General features: G+C 40.4%; 1 protein-coding gene and 1 long non-coding RNA gene across 3 annotated transcripts in view; one reads left to right on the forward strand and one right to left on the reverse strand.

Annotated features, from left to right (window-relative positions):
• LOC132990309 (uncharacterized) overlaps positions 1-25,884 on the reverse strand; it is a 163,099-nt gene that overhangs the window by 123,047 nt on the left and 14,168 nt on the right. The window lies entirely within an intron of this gene.
• Positions 207-25,884, forward strand: part of chchd6a (coiled-coil-helix-coiled-coil-helix domain containing 6a) — a 64,530-nt gene continuing 38,852 nt past the window's right edge. The window contains exons 1-5 of one of the 2 annotated variants that reach the window (XM_061058485.1): positions 207-412; positions 2,579-2,672; positions 3,822-3,927; positions 5,127-5,271; positions 25,070-25,093. In XM_061058485.1, the coding sequence (XP_060914468.1) occupies positions 329-412; positions 2,579-2,672; positions 3,822-3,927; positions 5,127-5,271; positions 25,070-25,093 (453 nt within the window). In that variant the 5' untranslated portion in view covers positions 207-328. The remainder of the gene's footprint in view (positions 413-2,578; positions 2,673-3,821; positions 3,928-5,126; positions 5,272-25,069; positions 25,094-25,884) is intronic. The other variant, XM_061058486.1, reaches the window with a different exon arrangement.

Below are 25,884 nucleotides of genomic sequence, written 5' to 3' on the forward strand. Positions count from 1 at the left end.
AAGATTATTACACTGGGGTTGCCATGTTTGACTGTAAATGGGTAATAAACAGCATTTGAACCTTTTTTATTGAACCTCAATGGATGTGTAAAAAGGATGAAGATTACATGTGCAACAAATAATTTGTATAAGTTCTTGTTCAATTTCATCACTTTATTAGTCTACAAGTCTTTATTGCAAATGGGGGTTTGCTCACAAGGTATCTGGCAACCCATATCCCATCTGTCACTTATTCTGTCATTGGGCAGGACAAAACATTATTTCATGATAGTAGCGTTATTTCACGTTAGACAACTTTCAACACTATTACCGTAAAAACCCAGAAGGTATGGGCTCAGGGGAGAGTACGACCAGAAAAGTGTCTTTCGGTGTGGATGATGAGGACAGGGTTCGGATTCTCCGTGGAGTCAAGGTAATGCTAATTTAGCTAGCGTTTGATAAACCATGCTAACATTACTTTTATGTGACGCCCATTGCTATCTGAGCTAGCTGTTAGCATTATGTTAGCATGGGTTAAATTAAGCTCCTAGTTTCTTCTGAATGTAATAATTATTAAGTGAATAACCCATGGGAGGGCCTCTGACATGAGGAGGATGTAAAGGGATGCAGGGGCTGGGGCAGGTTGACAGAAGACCTGATTTAACCCCTTTATTTTCGCTACGCCAAACTTCATGCGCATAGAGTGCAAGATGTAATCATGCTTTGAATATTGGCAAATTAAAATAGCTGGAGAATGGTTAACATATTGATGAATCCCCCAGGTCCCTGTGGTAAATTCGGCTTATTAACATTTTACTTACCAGCTTTTATTATTTTACAATTCACTAACAATGTTTGCTAGCAGAAGAGGTAACATGCTCACCTAGCAGTTTAAAATGCTATACAGTCGTCACAGCTCGCTGGTGGTTTGTCAGAATGTGTTGGTGAATTTAAGTGAGTTTCCTTTTGCTTTAACAACAGTATCTTCCTTTGTTAGATATGTCTTTTGCTTTGGGATATTTGCCTTAAAACCAGCGTTGCTTTAAATATGAAAATGTATAATGGAGATGGCTATCTGTTCTCCTCTTGACACTGCTGCGTTCACATGCTGCTGTAAATATCGGAATTCTGCCTACTAAAATTATTTAAAAACAACGAATACAAATTGACATCGTCTTTAAAAATGATGCATGTAATTATACCTTCTGTGCATTGAGGCTGCAATATAAATTTTTTTTTTAAACTAGGTAATTTCATACATTTGTGCAGTAATGTTATAACGTGGTGAGGTTTCTGCTGCATCTGCTTTAACAGGCAGATTAGTTGCAGAAACCAAGAGCACCTAATCCTTAATTGCTTTAACACAGTAGAGTAGAGTAGAATTCATGTCCCAACATGACTACCTGCACATGAGCAGGGAGAGTAAAAACAATAGGTGGATTGTGTGTTATAAAAAAAACAGGAAGAGAAAGATGCAAACCTTAAAACATATTGTGAAAATGATTTTAGATTTTTGCATTGCAACCTCCATCATTGCATATCATTACAAAAATGGATTAGATAGGTATGTCATTTCATTGTTGTCCTATGCAGACTGTCTTAACTCGTCATTTTTCATGGAAATGAAACTACGTTCTATGGAAGCCCAAATGCAAGTAAAAAAAAGGATGATATTAACTAAGCCTTGATTATATCATGCTCTCATGGTAAGTCAGGATTTCAAATTAAAGGTCTAATTTTGAAAAATAGTTAAAAAAAACAAAGCAATGTTATGAACTATTAAATTATAAATCTGAAACAAAAAGCCCTAACGAAGAGATAATAAAGTCAAAAGAAATTTGTGCTAGTTTTACTACTGCAAGTTTTATGATTTTAGTTTTTGACTTTTGCTGTCAGAAATGATCTTCTGTAGGTTCTCCACTAGCTGTAAAGATGGAGAATTGTTGTTAGTGCACTTTGAACTTCACAGCCTTTTGAGTGGGATTGCAAGAAGAGCAAATTTTTAAACACACCCAACAGCGGTGATGAGTTTATCCAAACTGAAGTACAACAAGACAAAATAAAGAAGATACACCTATGCAACTCATGCATGTTAAATGTTGTAGTTGTGTCACTTGACTTGGGTGCATCATAATCATAATGATCATGAACTGTTTGTAAAATAGTCTGTTGAAGTGAAAATGACAAGCCGTACAGATAATCCTACTTCCCAGCGCTGCCTGCACATTCAAAAGCACTGAGTCATAGAAACAGTGAGTCAGGGGCTGTCTACAGTGGTTTTTTGGTGTAGCTATGTTTAACAATTTCCTCTCTACCCGCTCCACACTTACACACACACATTAAGAAGAGTTGAGTTGACCCTATTTCCCGGGAAGTTTCCATTTTGACCCAAACCCAAAGAACATTAAATGATGATATATTTAAATGAAGACGTCTCATAATGTGCACAATGCTTCATTCTCGAGTAGACTTGTCACTAACTTTGAAAGAACACAAACCTGTAGGGTGAAACTAAAACCTTTATTCTCAGTCTTTTTTTGCATCTTTGACCTTAACATCTCCGTCTTTTGTAATTTGCTCTCTGTCCCTCTTTGTCTAGCTATCAGAAGACGTTCTCCAGAGGATGAAAGGAGTGGCCAACATTGCTCCAGAACCCAAACCATCAACAACCTCCAGCCCTAAGAAAGACACAGGTATCATGCAGCTTTCGCTGAAGCTCTCCCAACAAGTTGATTTGAGAAAGGCTGAACACACCAAAAGTTTCAGACTGACCACAGTGATTCTTACTGCACACGGCGTCCTGAAAGGGAAAAAGCAAAAGCTGTTAAACTTGTTAAAATTGTAGTCTTATGATTATGCAATAAGAAACGTGATGGGAACACCTCAGTCTTCACGCACAAAGTTTTTATATTTAAAGGAATTCCAACAACAATGAGGCGTTGAGTGTCTATGTTGGGAACTTTTTATAAATCTTGGAGCGTTATCTGACCGTATAGATTGACCACTTACCACTTTTTTAGAAGTCTTGAAGACTTTTGAATTATGAAACACTTTCCTTACAAATCCTGTCAGGAAATTCTCCCTGAGATACCGTTGAGGTTTTTGGTTCATGGCTCTTAATTCTCACCTGTCGGGAGATGATGATGTCCTTTGTGCCAACAATGCATATTTTACATTAAAGCCATATGCTATGTTTTACTTTGATAAGTTAACATTATTATAGAACAGAGACACTATAAATAGACGTTGTTTGCCTAGAAACATTAAGGATAAACAACCTATAAATAATGTGCATGTTTTTCCACCCCTCCCCATTCCCCCCGCTGGCCTGCACTCACACTGCTGCAGGACTAACCGGGCCTGAGCACGCTTACCACTTGTACATAAGGTCGTAATACAACACATGAAATGCTTTACGTGATCATAAAGTGCGCACAGTTTACAAGACAGGCGGATTGGAAAAAAAAAAGAAGCCAAAAAATAAAAGAGACGTGCGGTCGAGTTAGCGTCATCACAGAGAACAAGACAGCTCCATCACTAACGTTGTGTCTTCTATTGAGTCTTGTTAGTCAGATACAGACAGAACACTGCAGGATATCTCCATAATGAAGGCTGTCCACGTTGTGTACCCGTGCTTTTGCTCTTGCTCATGCATGAACTGTACCTTACCAAAGCACACCTCTTCCAAGTGTGCCAGGGCCAAGGAAGTGTGCAATCGGGGCACTCACACTAGTAAAACTTTAGGGGTGAAGCATGCTCAGTAACGGTACGGACTGCCCAGTTATCTACTGTTCAAATGAAAGAGTTTTTCCCTTTTAAATCCTCTCTTTGTCATTGTCCAGGTGCTTCGAGCCCTCGACCCCAGAAGAGCCCACAGAGCCGGCCTCAACCCAAGACCCAGTCCAGCACCAGCAAACCCACGTCCTATGCTAGTGAAGAACAGAAAAGGCAAGTACAAGAAATCAGGGACTCTGACAGGTGCACAAATCCATCTCCAGCCACCAAGTTTCATACTTCTCCCGGGAAATCTACCAGCTTAACCCGGTTACAAAGTAAAAGAAGAGTAGGCGTCTCAGGGGGAGGTGGGAATGAAAACTAAGTTAATGTACCATCAGAAACATTTTGATGTAAAATAGTTATATAGGGATGCTTTAAATATTTAAGTACAAGAATAGCCTCTCAGGTTGAATCAGTATGGAGTCAGTTCAATCAATCTTTATTTGTATAGCGTAAATCATAACAAATGTTATCTCAAGACACTTTACAAAGAAGCAGGTAAAAGACCTCACTCTGTGTTATATTATAAATCAGATTCAAGGGGAAATGTGTTTTGCAGTAGGAGCACACAGAAAACTACATATTCAAAAACAGCATCAACAGTTAAATCAAAATGTATACCGAGTTGAAATCAGGACACGACACAATATGTAACAATAGAGAACATCGCAGTGAAGTCAGTGAAGAGCTCATACAAAAAAAAAAGAGAGACAAAAGAGCGAGTAAAAGACCTTACTCTTTGTTGTATTATCTACAAAGACCCAACATTAACCCACCCTGAGCACAGCACTAAGCAGCGTTTAGCAAAGTTACAGAGGAGAGTAAGGAAGAGGCAGAAACCTAGAGCAGAACCAGACTCATGTGGAACAGCTTCTGTGCTGGGACTGAGTTTGGGTTAGAAAGTTGTTGTGGGTTTGAGACCGGTAAGCAGACATTAACACGTTACAAAGGGAGATTAAAGTGAAGGTCAGCATTCAAGGTTTCCCTGGTATCTTCTTCATTTGGCACGCCTCTTCAGGTCCAGATCAGACTGTCTTTAGGCAAAAGTTATTTTTTTTACTGCAGCCCTTAAAACACAAAAAAAAACATGTTGAGCATAAAATTCAAAACTTTGGTCAAATAAAACGAAAACTAGAATTTAAGAGATGTAGAAAAAGATTTAACTCAAGTTATCTCAAAGTCTGTGTCACTATTAGAGAAAAAAATAAAACTGTAAAAGTTGTGCATGACATGTCAGAAATGTGGTAAATGCTGCCCCCTGGTGGAAATATGTGTTCAAGAATTTAGACTGTAATCAGAGGACTGTTGAAAACAGAAACTGATCATTCGTGTTTGTTTATGTTTGTTGATTTTTTTTTTTTTCTTTAAAGGTTTGAACGTCAGCAGACAAAACTGAAGGAGGACTTGGCGAGGGCGGCACAAAAAGACAGCGAGGCAGCGAAGGAGGAGATGATTAAAGCCATGAGCCGGGATCGACACAACAAACGCCAGGAAGCAGAGCGGGCCAAACAACTGGTACGCACACACACACACACGGACATGGACATACACACACACACACACATGCAGAGGCTCACATGTGGTCAAACACTTTGTTTTCTCATTCCAATGTAGCATAGACGTCATAATGCCTGATTTTTGAAACAGAGACTTTCACTATAATCTGACTGTTTTGCCTGTGCACCCTGATGAAGGCTCTGATGAGCTGTAATGCGTCGGTCTACCACACGCTTTTAACTTTACCTGTAGGCATGAAATAATAAAGACTTTTTAACTTTTTCCTACTGGACAGAGTGCCTTGGATACCGTTTTGTGTTTGCATACTTTACTCTTTAAACAAATAAGGCCAGCATAACTTAAATCTGAAGGCCCTGAACCTGTGTTGACAGTTGGAGATAAATGAAACCTCCGAACAGCCAATCAGAGAGCTTCCTCTCCCTGACCGCCAACGCCGATTCAATATGGCGAATCAGCCAAAAAAAGGCAGACGGCGGCCGACGGGTAACACCGCTAAAAAACTAGGGCGACGACCGCTCACTGACGGCCGGTGATCTCCTTGGTGTGTCAGGGCCTTAAGTCATGGTGGGAGTTTCTTTTTTGACTGTTTTGTGGACATGTTTTGCTTTGTGAGTCCACCGGGGCTTTAAGCTGTGGCAGTATGTGTAGAAGTTGTATGCAGATTAAAAATGTTTAGACTGAATGATACACTGGGCATTGCTGCTAATATTCATTCAGATGCTTTGTGTTTTTAATGTGTGTTCATGTTGTTATCCTCACATGAATATTCAGGGTTTTTTGTTTCTGTTGCAAAAAAATCATCCACGCCTAATACCAACGAGTCATTTCTGACTCTCTTTAAATGTTTTTTTTATTCATTGATATAATAAAAAAACATCTTGTCCATGTTTGATAAGAAAAATCAAATTCCTGATGAAACATCCACTCGTGACCTGTAAGCGGAGCTGTTGTAGTTTGACTTTTGGACAGCTGTTATTCCTGCACTTTTGACTGAAGACTAGTTTTACACGCCGTGATAAGGCTGTAAAAGCGGATTAATAATTGAGTGTGTCTCTCTTGAGATAAGTTTGTCGACAGTCAAGTCATGATTCAGTCCGCTCAGGTTCTCTCTGGTGTAATCACGTGTCGGAGCATTTGCACCGACACAAATTGGGTTCCGGGATTGCATTTGTAATTTCCATGGTGATACTCCCTCTGCCTCCTCCTACTTCTTATCCTCCTCCTCCTCCTTTCACCTCTTACATCCCTCTTCTCTGTTTATCTCCCCCTCTTGTTATGTCTTCTCCCTCCCTCTTTTCCCGTCTTCTCACTCTCTATCTGCCTCTGTCTTTCCCCCTTTTTTCTATCCCTGCCCATCACTCTCTCCTTCCTGCCCCGGAGACAGTATTATCAGTGCAGTGCAAGCGTTAAATTGTACCCTGAGAGTTTCCTGAAGCTGGAGATAGGAGTGCTGCGGGGCCTGGAGGCTTAATCGTGGGAAGGGGAAAGCTTGTTTTACACGCCAGCCGGCGCCTGTTTCACCTGATTCTCCCGCCCCCTCTTACACCTGCCTCCCCCTCCCCTCCCCTCTTGTCGAGACGAGCTGTAGTTCTCGTCTTATCTCCACTCCGACACACTCCCACCACTAATAAAAAGCCGCTGGAGGGACGTCGTGAGCAGAATGACCGGTCGAGCGGGACCGGACCTCCTGATGCTGAGGGCTCCTTGTAATTACTGTTGCGTGTGCTATGAATACATATACGTGCATACACATGAAGTGCAGCAAAGTCTGGAGCGAAATGAGATTTTTCTTCCATGTTGTAAAAATCAAAAGACACGATCACTCATCATCTGCAGCTCTTTGTTCTGCTTAACCCCTTAAAAATCAGAGTGCTGTCAAGCTTTTTTTTTAAATGTTGATAACTTGATGGATCATTCAAACTCCTTTTCAATCAACTACAAAAAAGTTTATGCCCAGTATATATATCTTTACTTTGGGGCGACCTTGTTAAGGCTTGCTTGAAGCTTTCTGTTGAGCTCTCTAAATCCTTTTTGCCTCAGCAGACTGTCTGCATTTTCCAGCTTAGTAGTCACTTCCATATCATTACTCACAGGTAAAGGTCACTGAAGAGACCTATATGTGATTTTTGTACTAATGAGACCGAGTCCTGCTCATTTGGCTAATTGGTGACTCTACATATGTAGGTATGAGTGTGAGAGATAATGTTTGTTTGTCTCCAGCTGTGTCTCAACTCAGAGGCTGCACACTTGAAAGGTTGCATTTCAAGACTGTCACAGCGACCCATAAAACTATTCCACACGGCTGTGGATCAGTGGTAGAGCCGGCCGTCCCTCAACCAAAAGGTTTGGAGCTCGATCCCCAGCTCCTGCAGTCACAAGTGGAAGTGTCGTTGGGCCTCGCTGCTTTGTCAGCGACGTGTTGTGAATGTATATGAATGGGATTAGTTAATACTGATGGCAGAGGCTGTTGTGAATGAGGTTACTAGGCGACAGAAGTGGAGCAACAAAAGGTCAAGGGCAGGAACAGCTGGTGATGCAAACAGGAAGTCTTCGGTAGATCCGACGATCTCATTTCAGGATAGCCTGAGCGGCCAACGCAGGCTATAATGGCCGTGTCCATCATGGGTGGGGTCCTTTTGAATGATGTTCCCCATGAATTGGATCACGGCAAGTTGTACCCTGCCTCTAGTCAATGACACCTGTGATAAGCTCTGGCCCAGATTTTTTTTGCTGAACTGGAAAAAAGTAAGTGAAATCTGGTTTGAGTGACACAATCTTGAGTTTGGTACAGTCCTCTACCAAAACACCTTCTTGAATTCTAAACACCTACAGCATTGTGCAACAGTGTAAATGTACTGAGACACTCAATTTCCATGAATAACAAATTAGAGAATGTGGCAGCATGTCGAGTCGAGTGGGCGTTCATGGTCAGAATCCGGCTACTTTGGGCTGATTGCCCCCGTTGATTTCATGCCGCGAGGGAAACGTTTCCAGTGATGCAATAATGCCTGGAGAAAAAACAGGAAGAGGAAGACTGGATGTATGAGAAGATGAAGAGTAAGAGGTGACAGCTGATTAAGCAAGAAGGATGTGAGGATAAAAACGAAGTGACTGAACACTCTGTGAAGGGGTTAGCATGAAGAATCAAGAGGAGCTGTGAAGGAACGGCAGTGAAAGAGGAGATGATACGCGTTTCCTGCAGAATTGAGCTGAGGAGGAGGGAGTGATCATAAGTGATGAAACATTTCCTGGAGGATCACAAGGAGGAGGTGGAGGAGGATGAGAAGGAGTGACTGTTGCTAATTTCACTTCTTTGACCCTTTTAGGAGGATGAAAATAGGGAAAAAGGGAGGGAAATATAAGACTTAATAAGTCTTATAAGATAATAAGACTTTGAGATGACTAACATTTTACACAATTAGGAGAAGTTATAAAAGGATGAGAAAATGGATGTGGCGGGGAAAAGGGTGACAGAGAGAACGTCATGTATGGTGAATGAGGAAGACTGGGAGAGAGAAATGATGCCAGTGTGTTCTACGTTTCTGGAGATACAAGACACAGAAGTGATTTTTGAAGGCTGAGAGTGAGAAATAGTTGGTCTATGACAGATGATCAACATTGTTTTTCAAATTTACAGCTGCTCATATCACCACCAGTCACAGCACTCTTCTTTTAATCATAGATTGGAGATTTCCAATCTATGAGTCTGCCTTCTTACCGTAAACAATAGGGCATCACAGGAATGAGTCCTAAAACCCGGAAGTAAGTTAGCATTTGAGCGCCATGGGGTCTAACGTCTAAAAGTCAATGGAGATTTTGAATGGCTTTAGGGTTAGACGCCTGAAATAAGGTCTGTGGTTAACACAACCTTAAGAGATGTTGGTGTTTTGTTAGACCACATAATGTTAGGTAACACCCCCACTTGTGAATTTTGAAGTTTTTCCACGTCTTTAAAAAGGCGGTTGCTAACAAGTGGCTAAATGAGACTACAGTGGTTGTCGGGGACATTAAACGTCATCACCCTGGACACAAACGCCAGGAACTCTCTCACTAGTCGACCTAAAAGCCTCTAGTCGTGTTTTTCATTGCTCTTGGAAAAATCTTGTAGATTTATCAATATATAGTATTTTCCATTTATAGTTATTTAAGGCAAATATTAGCTTAATAAACAATTTATTAAGCTACGCTGATTAGCTTATCGGAGATCGTCTGAAGCATAACGTCAAAATCATCCGACTATGTAGTTAGCTATAGCATAACGTTAGCTTTTGACTTCTGTCGGCTGCATTAACACTTCAAACATCAGAGAAATTATGTTCATCTGTGAAGATTATCCTGCTGAACAAAACGCCTGTGCATCAGAAACATGCGTTTGCCACAGAGCTTATTTTCTGCGATGATCCAAAATCCAATGCAAAAATCCCATAGGCGAATTCTCACTAGACCCCATGGCGATGCTACATCCGGGTTGGCCTACAAAAATACGTCATTTGGTTTGTTCTCTATAGGGCATGGAGTGAGAAAGCCTGAGCCACCCAAGCCCTTCCAGAGAGGGGGCGTGGTCAGACACAGCTCATTTACATATTTAAAGGTACAGACACAGAAACAGCCTGTTCTGAGCAGGCCTGAAATAGAGGGGTTCATAAACATGATCAAATACAGGACCAGAGTGGATTTAGAACAAGAAACTTCACACACATGTTTCGGGGAGCTCTGAGACTTATTGAAACTGAAAAGGAGGATAATGTGTGACCTTTAAAACTGGAAGAAAGTAGTCGGCTCGGAAAGTCTAGTGTTCTTCTTATAGCCAGTGCTGATAGAAAACTGTCTTGTTTATGTTTCTCACCACACACTAGAGCTACAGTCCTTAGCATCCTTACAGTTTCCTGGGCGCCGAAAGCATTGCCGCTAATTCTGGGAATGTGTAGACAATTAAAAAAGAAACTCTCTCCTGCTCCTGTGCTTGAAGCTTTTGCCAAAAGAAGAAAAAAAGGTAGAACAAAATAACGATTCAAATAAAGTGAATCATATTTTACCAGCCTTTGGGAGTACTCGGAGATGCAGGCCTGGATGAGAGAGTTTTCAGTACGAGTGTGCACCAATCACCACCTTGTAAAGAATCACTGAGGAGTAGACCGACACACGAGTTTGGCCTTGAGAGCAGAACAAAGGTGTGAGGAGCAGGGAGACAGGTGACTAAGTGCTTCCTGTCCTGCATGCGTGGGTGCAGCTCTGAGTCACTCATCAGAGGGAGCCACACAATGATGTGCAGCATCTGCTATTTAGTTGTGTTTTTCTTCTCTCTGCCTTTCACTCCCTCACTCATTTCATCCTGCCTTTTGTCCTCTTCTCGGTGAACTGCCTGATCCCGCTATTCCTTTGGCTCTGTCTTCATCTCTGAGCCAGAGGCCCTCACCCACTGTACCGCGCTCCGTGAATAGTCTTTGTTAATAGCAAATCTTCTGCAGATTAATTTCAGAATGAGAGTGGGGAATGGGAGAATGGAAAGAAAGGAAGTCGAACTAAAGGGCTAAAAGGGATTTTCTCTTTTTATAATGTATTAATGGCCTTTTGGTTTCTGTTGAAAGCCAAAAGGGGTTATAAGTCACATTAGCATATGGTAAATTTGTCTCTTTCTCTCTCTGTTCTTGCAGAACAATTAGTAAGCCTATTTATTAGCTGCCCTTTAACTTCCTCTGATGGAGCTTCAGCTAATACAAAATGCCATCCATGCTTTTCTGATTCTTTGAAGTGAACCATTTAGCATCCTACAATAGCAGAATGTATCAGGGCAACATTAAGACGGTTAAAAAAAATCAGCATTTTGTCATTATTCTTGCTGCACATATTTTGATTTTGAGGACTTAGGAAGCATTTGTTCAGAAAGTTGATGCACTTCATCACTGCATATGAGACCTAACTGCTTTAAAAACGTTTAGCAGCCCAAAGGTCAGAAATTTAACACACATTATTTTAAATCCGCAGCCAGGGGGCTCTCAATCAAAACAATTACAAAAGATGACGTCGAGGCTGGCGGGGAATCATGGGAGTTCTCTCTGCTATTCCCTCCGACCCCCTGGTGAAAACGAACTCTGGGTTGATCGTAGTCAAGACGATAGGCGAAACCGATTTGAGGAAGAGAATATGTTTACGACGATGTTTCCAAGTATAGTTTACGAGACGTTTTTATCACAGCAGCACATACGGCAGCTTTCAGTAGCAGCTCATGCTTCCTTATGCAGCGACCTTTGACGGAACATCCGGTGTTTCCTTGGCAACGATAAACATTGAGTGTCCGTCATGACGGCTCATCATGGCGGCTGCCTCGACAAGACACCCCCCGTTACAACTATAGAATAACTGATTTCTCTGGCTTTGATAACTAAAAATAAACAGCATCAATATGATATCTAATAAAGGCAAAGTTTTTAGTTTTTAAAATGTCTGCAGGTTTTACAGATATCCTGTGGGTGTGTCTGTTGGGCGGAGCTTGGCAGAGCTGGAGGGCTGATTGGATTTTTAACTTATTAGCAAGCATTGCTTATTAAACATTCAGCAATAAAAGGACAACATTATAGGCTGGATTTGACCTCCAACAACAACTACCAGGTGCGCTGTGAATGTCTGAACTTCCCCAAAATGCACCTTTTTTTATTTTTTTTATGCCTTTTTTGATAGGACAGTGTTAAGAGTAGGAAATCAGGAAGAGAGAGAGAGTGGGGAATGACATGTAGGATCTCAGCCACAGGTTGGAGGACCCTACCGCTAGGCTATCTGCACCCCAGAATGCACAATTTAACCGGTTTAGAAGTTTGAGGTACTCTCCAAGGTACTGAAATCTGAGCAATGTATCCTACAGGAGATTGCAATTTTACAGTATGCTCTCATTTGCAGGCTTTATATTGCTAAACAAAGGCAATTTGTTATTTCACTAATACAGGATTTCAGGACAAAGGTTCATATTTAGGAAAATTGCTAAATTAGTGTATTTGACCATGTGGATTTTCTGCCACAGCTGTTTGAAATGCTTGATCAACCACTTCCTCTTTCGGACACTAGATGGCAACAAAAGCCTACGTTTGACTGAAGGTGGACACAGCTCTCTCTCTCTCTCACTCTCTCTCTCTCTCTCTCCTGGTCTTTCCGACTCCTTTATTCTCTCCTTGTCCCTGTCTCTCAGCCCATTATGCACACTATTAAGTTAAATTTCAAGTGTGAAATTCTCTCATTGGAAAGCCGGTCACAAACGTTATTGCACAGGTTAATCTAATCTGTCCTCGCACGGATGACCTTTCATCCCTCCTGTTACTTTTATTGCTTCAAAGTTGTCAGTATAGTGACACATTACAATATAGTGTTTTTATTGTAATATGTTTAAATGATGATGCCCTTCAAGGACAATGTCACATGTCACAACATTGACGTATTGTTTCAGTAATATGCTGGAAGTTGTCTCCCCCCCCCCCCCCAAAAAAAACCTCCCAAATCTAAATGAATAGAATTTTCTCGTTGTTGTGTATTACCCAGCCCACTTCAGTCAAAATGCAATCAGACACAGTATTGAGTTTAGGTCATCTGCGTTTTGGCAGCAGTCATACCACAAGTAAAACACAAGCTGTTACACAGCCTGTGTGGACAGCCGGGTTTATTAGAAAGAGCTCTTCTGTCAGACGTGCAAAGACGTATGAATGAAAGACTGAGCTTTGTAGACATGCTGTTACCAAGTCCAGATCGTGAAGTAGTCAATGTGAGCAAGTCTTGTGTGTCTCAGAATGAACCACACTTTCTGAGTCTCAGAGTCTACCCTTACTTTGCAACCAAATATGAACAGGACATACTTAACACCTTACCTTTTAGCTTTTAGCTTAGTTTAACACCATCAAGGTTTGCACTTTTGTTTTTTAAGTCATCGATGCATTCTTGGCATTTCAGTCTTTCTAAAACTACAATAAGATACAAGAAGACACTGGACTGACCCTGATGCTTCTCATCTTAAAATATCTTATTATCATTAATGTTTCCTGAAGCTAAAACATTTCTCAATAAAAAACATATAAATAAATATGGCTCTAGCTTTAATTAGCACCTGTTCTTCCTGTTCCTGAAAGTGTAAAGTGTATCAGCTGGCCGATTAATCAGTCGGGCTCTAATTAAAGGGCCTGTGGGTTTAACCATTTATGGATTGTTATGATTTACCCCAAGGCTAAGAAGGTACATCCATTGAAAGGTAATGTAAAATAATTCACAGTTAAAAATATTCAGATATTAATTGAATTATTAATTTGGTATATTAATAATATTGGTAAACTTTTGGATTTGGATTTTGTGGAGCTCTTGTATTTTGCTTTTTGTGCTTTTTTTTGTGTGAACATATCTGCAGTTTCGACTATTTAACACAAGCAGCAACAAAGGAGACCCTAAATGTCCCTGAACAATACTCTACAACAGAGACCATAGGGGCCAAAGGGAAGACTAAATTCCTTGCGTTTCATTCCCAGATGGTATTCAGACGGCTGCACTGCTCCAGATTAATATTGTGTTGGGATCTCTCTCGTCTGTCTCTGTTTGTTAAGCAGCCCTACAAAATGAGCCAGATGTTGTCTCTGATTGGACGAACCTGCCTCTCTTGTTTATACCTAAACCCACGTAATCAGCCGCAGATTCTCGGCTGATGGAGCGACAGTGTTGTGTCTCTCTCACACTTTCAGAAAACTCATTCAGACTCTGGTTAAGAGAAGCAGCTGTGTTCAAGCACACACACACGCACGCGCACACACACACACACACACACACACACACACACACACACACACACACACACACACACACACACACACACACACACACACACACACACGTGGGAGAGCAGCAGACTGAGGCAGATGGGGACACGCTTCATTATAGCAGTACATATGAGCTGGTGAGTGGCTTGATGTTTTATCATGTACTCCTCTGACTGCTTATTTAGTCCGACATATGGTAACATGCTGCTATTATGCCATTTAGAAGAGTGAAAAACAGGTTAAATTAGTTGCTTTGCGGACAGGTTTAGGGCTTGAATTTCAATGGATTTACATCCTTCAAGCAATGTAAAGATTACGACATGAATACATAACACACTTCTGCTTCAATTAAGAGACAAGAACTCACACACAGTTGATCACAGAGCATGTACTGGAGCATGAAAAAGAAAGTGTAGCAGGAATAAAGTGTGAAAGCAGTAAAGGCAACAAAAGTTTCTTGTCTTGTTTGTTTTGTTTTTTAAGATTTATGTTTTGGCTTTGCCTCTGTTTTTTGATAGGATGGTGGATAGATTAGGAAATCTGACAACAATGCAGCAGCCAGTTTTTCCTCCTAAGTTTAGATTCTGGTCCTGAATGCTCTGGATTTGTTTGGAACAGAGAAGGTAGGTGGTTTTAAGGCACCCTCACACGGCCATTTTGGACGCCCCTCGGTTTGTCAGATATGAGAGCAGTTATCAGGTCAAACCAACAGGTGTTGCAGCGATGGAAGCGGGCGAGAGAAGTGGTTCAGATAGAAGTGATTGTACCCGACCTAAAAAGCCTCTGCATGTTTCTAATAAGCTCCACGAGCAGAAACATGCTCAAACTAGGATCAACATTGGAGATGCTTTTGAAAAATGGAGAGAGGTTAGAACACAGAAATGTTTACAGACCCATGCAGAGCTGGATAAACACTGAAGCTTCAGTGTTCACCACATGGTGACCTATGTGAGCATCGACTCTAGAGAGGAGGGGGCGGGGGCAGACGGCTCTGCTCTGTTTTGAATTTGGTCTGCAGTACCCATTTTAAACACTAGGTGTCAGAGTTACATACTGCTCCTTTAAAGACATTCACAATCTTGTCTCCTTTGGAAAACAAAAATGACTAACGCTGAACTAACTGCTTCCTTAACCACTAAGAATGAGCCATGTGTCCTATCATTTCATTATTTTGTGCAACTGGTTAGCATAGCATAGTTATTGTAAGAGTGGCAGAGGATGAATGTTGGGACGTGAGGATGGGGAGATGGCAGATGTCTCATGGCAGGAAATGGAGGAAAAGAGCTGAAAAGAAGGAGTTGGTGTGCTACAGATAAACGTATGGAAGCGATTAGTGATCAGAATTAAAATGATAAAGCTAATTTGAAAATTCAAATGCATTAACAGAAATTATTTTTAACTTTCAGAATATGAGTGTATTATTTGACTCAAAAATAAAATGATGATTAATTTATCTAATTTGAATTTTAGTTTTCAACTTCAAAAATGCACATTCTTTGACTAAATTAAAATGAAGAAGAAAATGACATTTGCTTTATCATTTTCAAAAAATGTCCCGCTAAATCTGTATCATAATTCAAATGAAAAAGCTCATTTTAAAATGAAAATACAGTAACAGAAACATGTTTTAATTTTCAGATTATAGGTGCATTATTTGACCTATATTTAAAATGAATATTCAGTCATCCAGTTTGCATTATACTTTTACTCTCTATGTATGCATATTGTATGACATCATTCAAATGAAAACTAAAAGGTCTTTGGCTTTTCGTTTTCAAACTTGCCGTGCTAAAAAGTGATCATAATTCAAACAAACTCGAAAACGAATTGGCAAAGTGGACGACGCAGGAAAGTGACGTCAGACTCCAGCTCACAGGCAGGCGAACGTAATATTTACAGTCTATGAGGCGAGCGGGCAGAACGCGCAGTACGATGGGTGGCGGGGTGAATCTTTAACGCTGGTACAAGCTCCAAACTAGTTGTTGCCCTGATTTTGATTCAATTTTAGCCTTGTAGTTGATTATTCTTTTAATAACTACAAAACAATCTCTGAAAGGGAGAGAGAGCTCATACAGTCGGTCGAGAGGGAGAGTGTGTGCCATTACGCACAGAGGATGAGAGACACTTTGTGCACAGAGCTGGAGAGATTATTTAAAACAGAAAATTCAATCGATAATCTTTTTTAATGTAACTAAGTTAAGCAGAGAAGAGAGTGATCTATAATCTATCAATAAACCGGTCTTAGGACACGTCTGTGTGAATTTCACAGCGTGCAGATGCTGAGTGACTCTCACGGTCAGAGATAGTGGGCATGGTGTCATGCGTGAGACTTGGCAGCTCGGGTTATAAAGCTGCTGCGTCATGCTCGCTGAAAGTTCAGTGTGTGCTGAAAAAAACACTCCGATCGTCACCTGTATCACAGTGTGAACTAAAGTCTGCCCTAGTGTTAAAGATTCACCCCGCCACCCATCGTACTGCACGTTCTGCCTGCTTGCCTCATAGACTGTAAACATTACGTTCACCTGCCTGGGAGCTGGAGTCTGACGTCACTTTCCTGCGTCGTCCACTTTGCCAATTCGTTTTCGAGTTTGAATTATGATCACTTTTTATCACGGCAAGTTTGAAAACAAAAAGCCAAAGACCTTTTTGTTTTCATTTGAATGATGTCATAAAATATGCATACATAGAGAGTAAACGTATAATGCAAACTGGATGACTGAATATTCATTTTAAATATAGGTCAAATAATGCACCTATAATCTGAAAATTAAAACATGTTTCTGTTACTGCATTTTCATTTTAAAATGAGCTTTTTCATTTGAATTATGATACAGATTTAGCGGGACATTTTTTGAAAATGATAAAGCAAATGTCATTTTCTTCCTCATTTTAATTTAGTCAAAGAATGTGCATTTTTGAAGTTGAAAACTAAAATTCAAATTAGATAAATTAATCATCATTTTATTTTTGAGTCAAATAATACACTCATATTCTGAAAATTAAAAAGCATTTCTGTTAATGCATTTGAATTTTCAAATTAGCTTTATCATTTTAATTCTGATCACTAATCGCTTCCATATAAACGAGCAGTTGTATCAGTAATTGTAATCTGCGGTAGGTGACATGGTTCTGCATGTAGAGCTATTAGGCTTGCTCTCTGTTAAAAAGCAGGCAACCCTTAACTCCCTCATCTCCCTTATTAAAAGCTGGGTGAGGTGAACAGAATAAGAAACCTGGCATAAAGGTGGGTTATCCAGTACATTTTGAGATCCTTAAAATTCCAGCACATATAAAAGAATGGTCATCAGAGTAGTTTGTATTTATCTGTATTTATCTGCATTTATTTAGCCACAGTGTTGGTGCAAAGTCATCCAGTCACTGGCACATTTGCACTGGTTAGTTTTTGACAGATTTCCACCTAAGAGATGAGAAGGCTGTACCTCCCAGAAGGTAGTTAAAGGTGTTATAGTGTATCATTATGCTAAAGAAGGTATTTCAACTGTAAAATAACATTATTATGTCTTGGAAAGGTATTCCAGTGCGCCCTAATTGACTGAACTGTGCATTTTATTAATGCAATATCAATATTCTCAACACTTGAAATGGAAGCTCACATATTAACCTTTTGATCTGTTCTCTTGCTGCCTCATTTTCACTTAGAAGTGATTTTCTGTCTGATTTTTACAACTGTACCCAAAACTGAAACACCATCTCATGCCTTGGCCTTCAACACCAGTCAATACGACCTTAGCTCACAACAAGACACGGACTCTAGGGACAGAGGAGGGGATTTGTAGCTGGGTTCATTGAAATAATTTCCCTTTAAGTTTGGTTCTTTACTAGCAATGATCTACATACTTCATGGCTGAGAGATAACACAGAGTCTCAGCAGTGCATCCAGCAAAAAAACAAAGTTGCTACAGATGAGCTCGTATTTCTGGGAGGGATATAAAAATTATAGTGTTGGTGTTAAATTGCTCTGTATAAGATTGCATCAGAAGAGAAGTCTAACACAGGGTATGATGTAAATAATCTTCTTAATGACAGCTGACAAATCCATTTTCTGCTTCACTCTCAGTGTCCTGCTTTTATCCCACTGTAAAGACACCATGCATTAAACTAAATGTGTAGGCATAATGGAGCACCATGAATGCAAAGGCTTTATAGTATTATTAGGAACATATGCGCAGGTCCTACTATGACGAGTCATTATGTCAGCAGAAAAGGAGAAAAAACTACCACAATCATGGCTGAATTTCTAAAAACAATGCAATGCAGTATACTATTAGATCTCAGACGTCACCAAGATGATTTCTCTCCCACAATTTAATTGGGAATACCAGCAGTTTGAATTACATTTTAAATAATTATTAAAACTTGCAATGTTGTTAGATATACCTGGTTAAAATGCCTGAATGTTGCAGATTAAACATGCATATGAGATAATACAAACATACTGACATACAGGCCGAATTAGAAGCAAAGATGGTCTTCTGATGAGAGCAGGCTGTTGCACCAACATCGAAGAGACATTAAAATACAACTTAGGGACTCAGGAGATCCAATTTCGGTACTTCACAAGACTTTTTTAAGGATTTATTTTGGGGGTTTTTAATGCCTTTTTTTTTTAGAGATAGGACAGTGGATAGTGTCAGAAATTGGGGAGAGAGAGAGTGGGGAATGATATGCGGGGAAGTTAGCCACAGGATGTATTCGAACCTGGGTCGCACACCCTTACATCTGGGCTACTGGAGCCCCATGACAAGCGATTGTGATCACTGAAATCTTTGTTAAGAATTTAAGACAAACATTAGATGTGTTTTCTTAAGTTGAAATAAACACCCTCTTTTTAATATCGCTGATTTGTTTGACCCACTGGATACATGACCCACTGGATACATGGTATACTGGATGTTGAATATTAAGGATGAAAGTATTACCAAAAGAAATGGGAGACAGAGTAAAAGGAGTGAACTATAAATGGAGAAGAACCAGTGGCCCATATTTTTCTACTACCTCCCCTGCTTATAGCCGCCTGCCTGTAATTATCAGTCGGATTATTATTGAGTGCTAATTTATTGCCTCGCTGGGAGCTATGTGTTAAATAAACGCAGCCGAGTAAATAAAGAGAGGGGGAGAACGAGGGAATGGGAGAACAGACTGCTGCTGCTATCAGATGGCAACACAGCCCTCGCGCTGCCCACAGGGGGAAGAGTGAGATGCGTGAGTGTATATTTATACGTGTCTGTCTCAGGCACACTCACAAGCCCAAACACGAGCCCATGTGTTGTGTTGATGATCCATTGGACTATTAACATTGGGGCGCTGCCCTCGGATGCGCACTTCATGTGTTCCTTCTGTACTGGATCAGGGAGTTGGCCCTCCATGGCTGATATCACTGCGGTGTCTGTACCCAGAAAACACACTGACTAACAGCCGAGACAGACGCCATCTGTTGTCCCTACAGCTTAGCCTCAAAACCTTTAGTACAGTATGACTGTTGAAAAATGATCCTGTACTTCTACTGAGTCCAAGTAGTGGAGGTTTTATTAACAAAGCCTGACCTACTTGTGTTTTTACAACCAAAACATGAGTTTACAATGGAAACTGTGCATCTTGAGTATTTATACTGTGGAGACAAAATTACCTAAAAGCATCAGCCCATATCGACTGGGGCCTGACCGATATGATATTAGGAAGAGAAAAAATCTAATACTGGTTAATCGGCCGATATCTTTGTTCAATCTTAAGAGATAGATAGATATGCACATTTATTGCGATTATCCTTCAGATGCACTTATCAAACACTTGTCACTGTACTGGAAAGTAACTGAGCATGTACGATCATCACTACTTGACACTCTAGAAAGTGATGATGCTTGTCGTAATGCAAGAAGCAAACTCTGCTGGTGAAGGAGAACCGCTAGTTGAATACAATGAAAATCAATTGAAATTATATTTGACTTGTGATTGAATCTGGTCATATCGGTGCATATCTACGTTAAAATGAGCCGATACCAATAGTGGCTGATTAATCAGTCGGGCTCTAATATCGACCACCATTTGAAGACCAAATATTGTTTACTGGTTCACGGGACACCTCTTAACAGGAACAAGGCCAACTATTACTCTGTGTGCTATGAAGTTTAATCCATGGGGAGTTTTTTATTCGTCAAACTTTCCCGGAAGCCCAAAAAGACATTTTGAAGTGCATGGAGAAAACTTAGTTGTCCAATTTTGAATCAGATGGATTGGAGCATTGTTGGCGTTCTGTACCCCGTTCTTGTAAAACATTGATGTCTAGACTGGACCAATTGGACTCCAAAGTAATTTTATATGTTGGACAACTTTGATGGCCTGTCATTGTTCGTCATCAGAGCGACTCAGACAAACAAAGTTGATTCATCTAGCTTGGCTGCAGGTTTTACTGCACTTATCTCTGATCAAAGGTTGTACTGCTGACCTGTCTGGTGGTCCAACGATTAAAGAGATAACAAAGGAGTTCCTCATAAGTCGGTACTCCAACTCTACATGGTTATTGTTGATGGGACTCTGGAATCAGAAGGAGCATAGGACGTGTCCGACCAATACGTGATGGGGTAACATTGGAAATATTGTTTAGCTTGAGTGTATTTTATCATTTTAACAGAATCCTGTGGTCATTTGGGTTTTCTTCTTACCACTATTGAACCGCACAGAGGTTCACATGGAAGCGGACCGACACCAACATCACAGTGTGGTTGCTCGCTTCACGACAAGAAGACTGGCAGCGGGACTTGTAGACAGACAACTGCAGCCAATTGGCAAACATAAAAAACAAGAATTGGCTAAAGAAGCATTGGAATATCATAAGTCCTCTTGCAGACTCATTTCACATCATTTAAATTACATTTGTCAATAAAGGGCCACAAGTGTATTCAATTAAAGTGCTGCCTTATTTTGAGGCTGAAGTGTCGATCTATTCAGCTCTCAAAAGACGTTTTTTTTTTTGGTTTTTTTGAGCCTTCAATTTGGTAGTTTTGTGGTGGGCGAAACTAAGAACATTTTGCATGATTGTGTCCTCATGAAACCAAGGGTCAGACCACAGGAAGGGAAGTTTAAGAGGCCGTCTTCGGGATCAAACACGCCGATTGCACGCCCTGCCCAAATCAGGAGAAAATGAGATCCCCAAAAGAGAGAGGAACTGGCGTTAAAAAGAAAATGTGATGATAATTGAAGATGATTTATTGCATCAACTATCAAGCAACATTAAGAACCAGCATTTCACCGTTGATGCTTTACTGAGTCAGCTTTAGAAATGACTGTATCGGTGTCACCCTTGATTTAGATGTTAACATTTCATATAGTGTTTTACATTTCAAATCGGCCATTTTGAATAATCTGTATTCCTTTTTCTCTTGAAGCTCATTGTTGCTGTGATTTTAGCTTTGAGTCACTTTTTTGTTTAGACTTTTATCTCATAGTTAGCTTTAAAACCTGTCTCCCCTGTTCCCTCCCCCATCCTTTTTCTGCTTATCGTTCCCTCCCTCATGCTTTCTCCGTCTCACACATTCACACATTTATCCTCTGTGTGAGTAGCTTCTAAATAGATGCTTCACACCTCTAGCTTTGTACTGAATTGATTTATATGCAGGAGCTGCCTGAAGCGGGAAGAACATAAGATAATAAGTTTGTAAACTAATCTCCTGTTTAGCTCATGGCTAGCTGCTGCCGTATTCAATTATGCACCTTGTGAATAATTTAAAGGATTTCTGTTAACATTTCTTATACGTTTTGTCTTCCTCTTGTCTCCTCTTTTCTTCAACCAGATGAGTTGCTTTTATTTGAGTTTCCTAGGATATGTTTAGAGAAACTTTGAAGAAGTATTGGGAGTGTTTGCAAGCACTGTTAAGTTTCATAAAACTAAACAAAAATGAACATTTTTGCGGATTAAGTACAGTCTGTACTTAATCCGCAGCAGCTGATTGGGTAGTTCAGATAATGGAGAGGAGATGTGAAGTTAGTGTTCTGATAGAGTCTGTATGTGGACTGCTGGGTAGCATCTTGTTTTTTTTTGCATTTACAACATTTCCAGCATCGCCAAAAAAAACAAAAATCTGCAAAAGGAAGAATGCAACAAGCCAGTAGAATCAACTGCTGCTGAATTTATATCCGCTCCAACTCCAACATAGCACGCTTGGTTTCAGTCGTCATGGTTACCTGCACACAAACAATCATAGGAACAGAAAACTGGCGATATAACAAGTATAGAAAACAGACTGACATCTAGCGATTGAAGGCGTAGTATTGCCGAGCTACGCAGACACACTAACACACACGTTTGTTTGTTTTTATAAAGATGTTAATTGCCTTTTTAGTAGATCGGACAGCTGAAGAGAAACAGGAAATGTTGGGAGTAAATCGGAGGATGACATGCAACAAAAGGGCAGCGGTCAGATTTGAACCCACGTCTGCTGCGACGAGGACTTCAGCCTCTGTACATACAGTAGGGCGCGTGACACAACCACTGGGCTACCAGCGCCCCATTAACCTACAAGTTTGTAGTGTTCAAGTAGTAGTAACAAGAAGTTTAAACCAGGCTGAATGAGTACAGCTCAAGCTCCTTTGCATGAGGAGGTCATGCAGGTGTGAGGTCATAACAACAATAACATTTGACCGAATGATGTTTAAAGATGAAAGCTCACATTGTAGCTATGTGTTTGACAAATGAAAGAATACAGAATTCTTTTGTCACAGTAGTGTTCACTTACAGGACAAGATCAACAATGGCTAACGAAGTATCGCTTTGGCTTAATGGGTCTGCACTGCTAACACAAAAAGAAAGTTCCTCAGAGTGGAGACACACACTCACTGACACACATAGTGCAGACAAAAAAAGATTAAATGAATAAATAAATGACGGAGACGACAATGCCATGTATCCCCAAAAGAGAGACTAACAAACATGAGCATGTAAGCCTCAGCCATCCTCTGTATCTGTGTGTCTCTTTGTGTGTGTGTGTGTGTGTGTGTGTGTGTGTGTGTGGTGTGTGTGAAGTCACGCCTGGCTGCCTGTTATCTACCATAGACTCGCAGGCCCCTGGAGGGACACCAGAGGAGTCATCTGATTCACTTGCAGTTTCTTCTCTGACTGCAAATTAAAACAGGACCAACACACACAGATAGGAAGGAGAGCTGTGCTCTTTTTTTAAATTAAATCCATTCTGTTTCTGCTTAATCCCCGCCAAACTGATTCTAGTCCAACATATAAAATGAACACTTTGAGCAGCTCTTTTCACCTACATTAACAAGCAGCTGCAGCTTCTGCCCGGCCGTAGAAGTATCTCTCCCATCAGACGCTGCTCGCTCTTTGTCTCTCCTCAGTTAAGGTCTGTTCATGAAACACAGACGATCGGCTCTGATTTGATTTGGTGTTCAGCAGCCCTCATAATTATGATGAATCTTCCTCCTTCTGTGTGTTTTGTGTGTTTGAACGTTTGTGTACCTTCACCTTTTTGCACCGGTGCTGCTTTTTCAGTGCCACCATGCTGTTAGTCAGACCTGGGACCAAAGTGATTGGTTGATTGACATTAATTTGCCGTGTGTACCAGATGTGTAGGGTTTAGTACATTAGAGTAGTTCCAGAAGTGTTTGACAGGCTGTCAGTCTCTGATAATCTTTGCAGTTACTATTAAAACTTTCAACTAGCTGACTCTGACAGTGTGACAACAGACCCATCTGGTCTGAAAATAATTAAAAGTCAGAGGTTTTTCCCGTGATTAAACATGTTGATACCATAAGGTTAAATTCAGTCTAACAAGTATGATGACACTCTCCTCATCTGACATTTATGTTGTCAACATTTTTGATAATTGCTTAAAAAAAACATCTTAAGTTTCTGATTTATTTTAACCCAAAGCTGCTGCAGGAGAGAGAGATGGAGAGCACTGTCTAACTGCCAATTTCCACTTTGAACCGCAATGCATGATGGTATATATTGCTTGGAAAGTGACCATCGGTTGTACACTACTTTTCACAATGCACTGGGGGGATACAATGACTGCCCTATATAGGGTATGATTATGATCACTCAGAATTTGGACACCACTACAAAATGGTGTATTCATTCCGATTTATTGGCTGACACCTTTCTTAGACCTATGTTCAATCTGTAGAGCGAGATAGATATACACATTTATTGTGTTGATCCCTCAAATGCACTAATCAAACACTTAGATTTGATTTGTAATGAAGACTAGATGGTCACTCAACTGGAAAGTAACATGTAGCAAGTACGTGCATCACCGCTTGACACTCTGGAGGGTGATGATGCTTGTTGTTGTAATCCATATAGCGCCCTCTGCTGGTGAAAGAGAACTGCTGTGATAGTAACTAGATATGCTAATTCATCTGTCAGGCTCTAATTCATAGCATATAGTGCACTTTGGTGAATAGTGTGTGACTTGGGAAACAGCCATTGTGTATGATTTGCTGGTTGGAGTAAACATGATCGATGTACCACATTTGAAGAAATCCTCAGTATACAATGTTTGTTTCCACAGCCCTCCTGTACAGTATATATTATAAAACGATGCTATATACGACTCACGATACTGCGTGACACATTCAGGGATCTTTGGGAATTTTTTGGATTGCTGCTTAAAAATAATGTGAATCATTTCTTCAAGATTGAAAACCACCTGAGTGTGTAGGGCCGTCCTGCTGCTGGGTGTATGTTTGAAAGTTTAATAGAAAAATAAATGAAAGAAATTTGCATTACAACATCATTTGCATAGATTCCCTTTGGTCACTTATCCTATAATGGTATTACAATTAAAATACAAACATTAAAACCTGTTATGGTTTTCAACTTGACAGCTCTCTCATTTCTTTGATTCTTTGCAGAGCAACAAACGTGCATGAAAGTCCTAAATGTTTGAGAACCCTGCAGGTAGACCTTGTGTCCTTATTCTTCTGATTACAGATCCCTCTGCTCTTTCTCTTCCTTTGACCTTTTCCCCAACCTTCTGTAGTCTGCAGATGAGATAGAAGTGATGGTAAGCTTCCCCATAATGTTCTGCTCTTTTCTACATCCAACCCGATCCTTTCTAAGTCACGCATTATTATTTTATTATTTTATTTTGCTCATATTACTGAGGGTCAAAAGAAGGAAGTTACACATTTCTTGCCGCTAAACGTGCGGCTATATACATTGAATAGAGCTCTGGTCTATTCTTCTGTGGCAAGCTTCTCGAAACTCGCCGCAACGATCCCATAATGCATTGCGCAACTGCCTCTCTGGCTCTCCATAGGAAATGAATAGAAAGCGTCGAGATGTTATCCGTCGTCGGAACCACACGTATTGGAACTGAAAAAAGTGGATCCGTGCATGACTATGATTATTTTATTTCTTCATCTCTCTGTTATCCCACTTTGTCTCTTTCTTTCTCTCAAAACCTTTCCTCTCCATTTCTTTTCCTCTCCTCTTACTCTCCCTTTTTATTCTTATCGCCTCACACTCCTCACTCATGCCGTTTTTATTTACTCAAGTCATTCAGTCAGTGGGAAACGTGTTTGCATGTTTTTATATATATGCGCCTTTTTGTCAGCTTGCTTCAAAACACCTGAGCACGTGCACGTTTCTGTGAATGCTGTGTGTATTTATCCCCTTCAGAGCTTTATCACTACATGAAAATTGAGTACGATGTTTGGTGAGATGGCGTGCTTTATAATTTTCTGTGCCAGCAGCACAAACACAGACTCCATGAATGGATGGAGATAACAGGTATCGGTATGGGTAGGAGACGAGGAAGAAAGACACAGGTGGACAGTGAAGAGTTTCAAAGAG

This window comes from Labrus mixtus, chromosome 15 (genome assembly GCF_963584025.1).
Source record: "Labrus mixtus chromosome 15, fLabMix1.1, whole genome shotgun sequence".
Taxonomy (NCBI): Eukaryota; Metazoa; Chordata; class Actinopteri; order Labriformes; family Labridae; genus Labrus; species Labrus mixtus.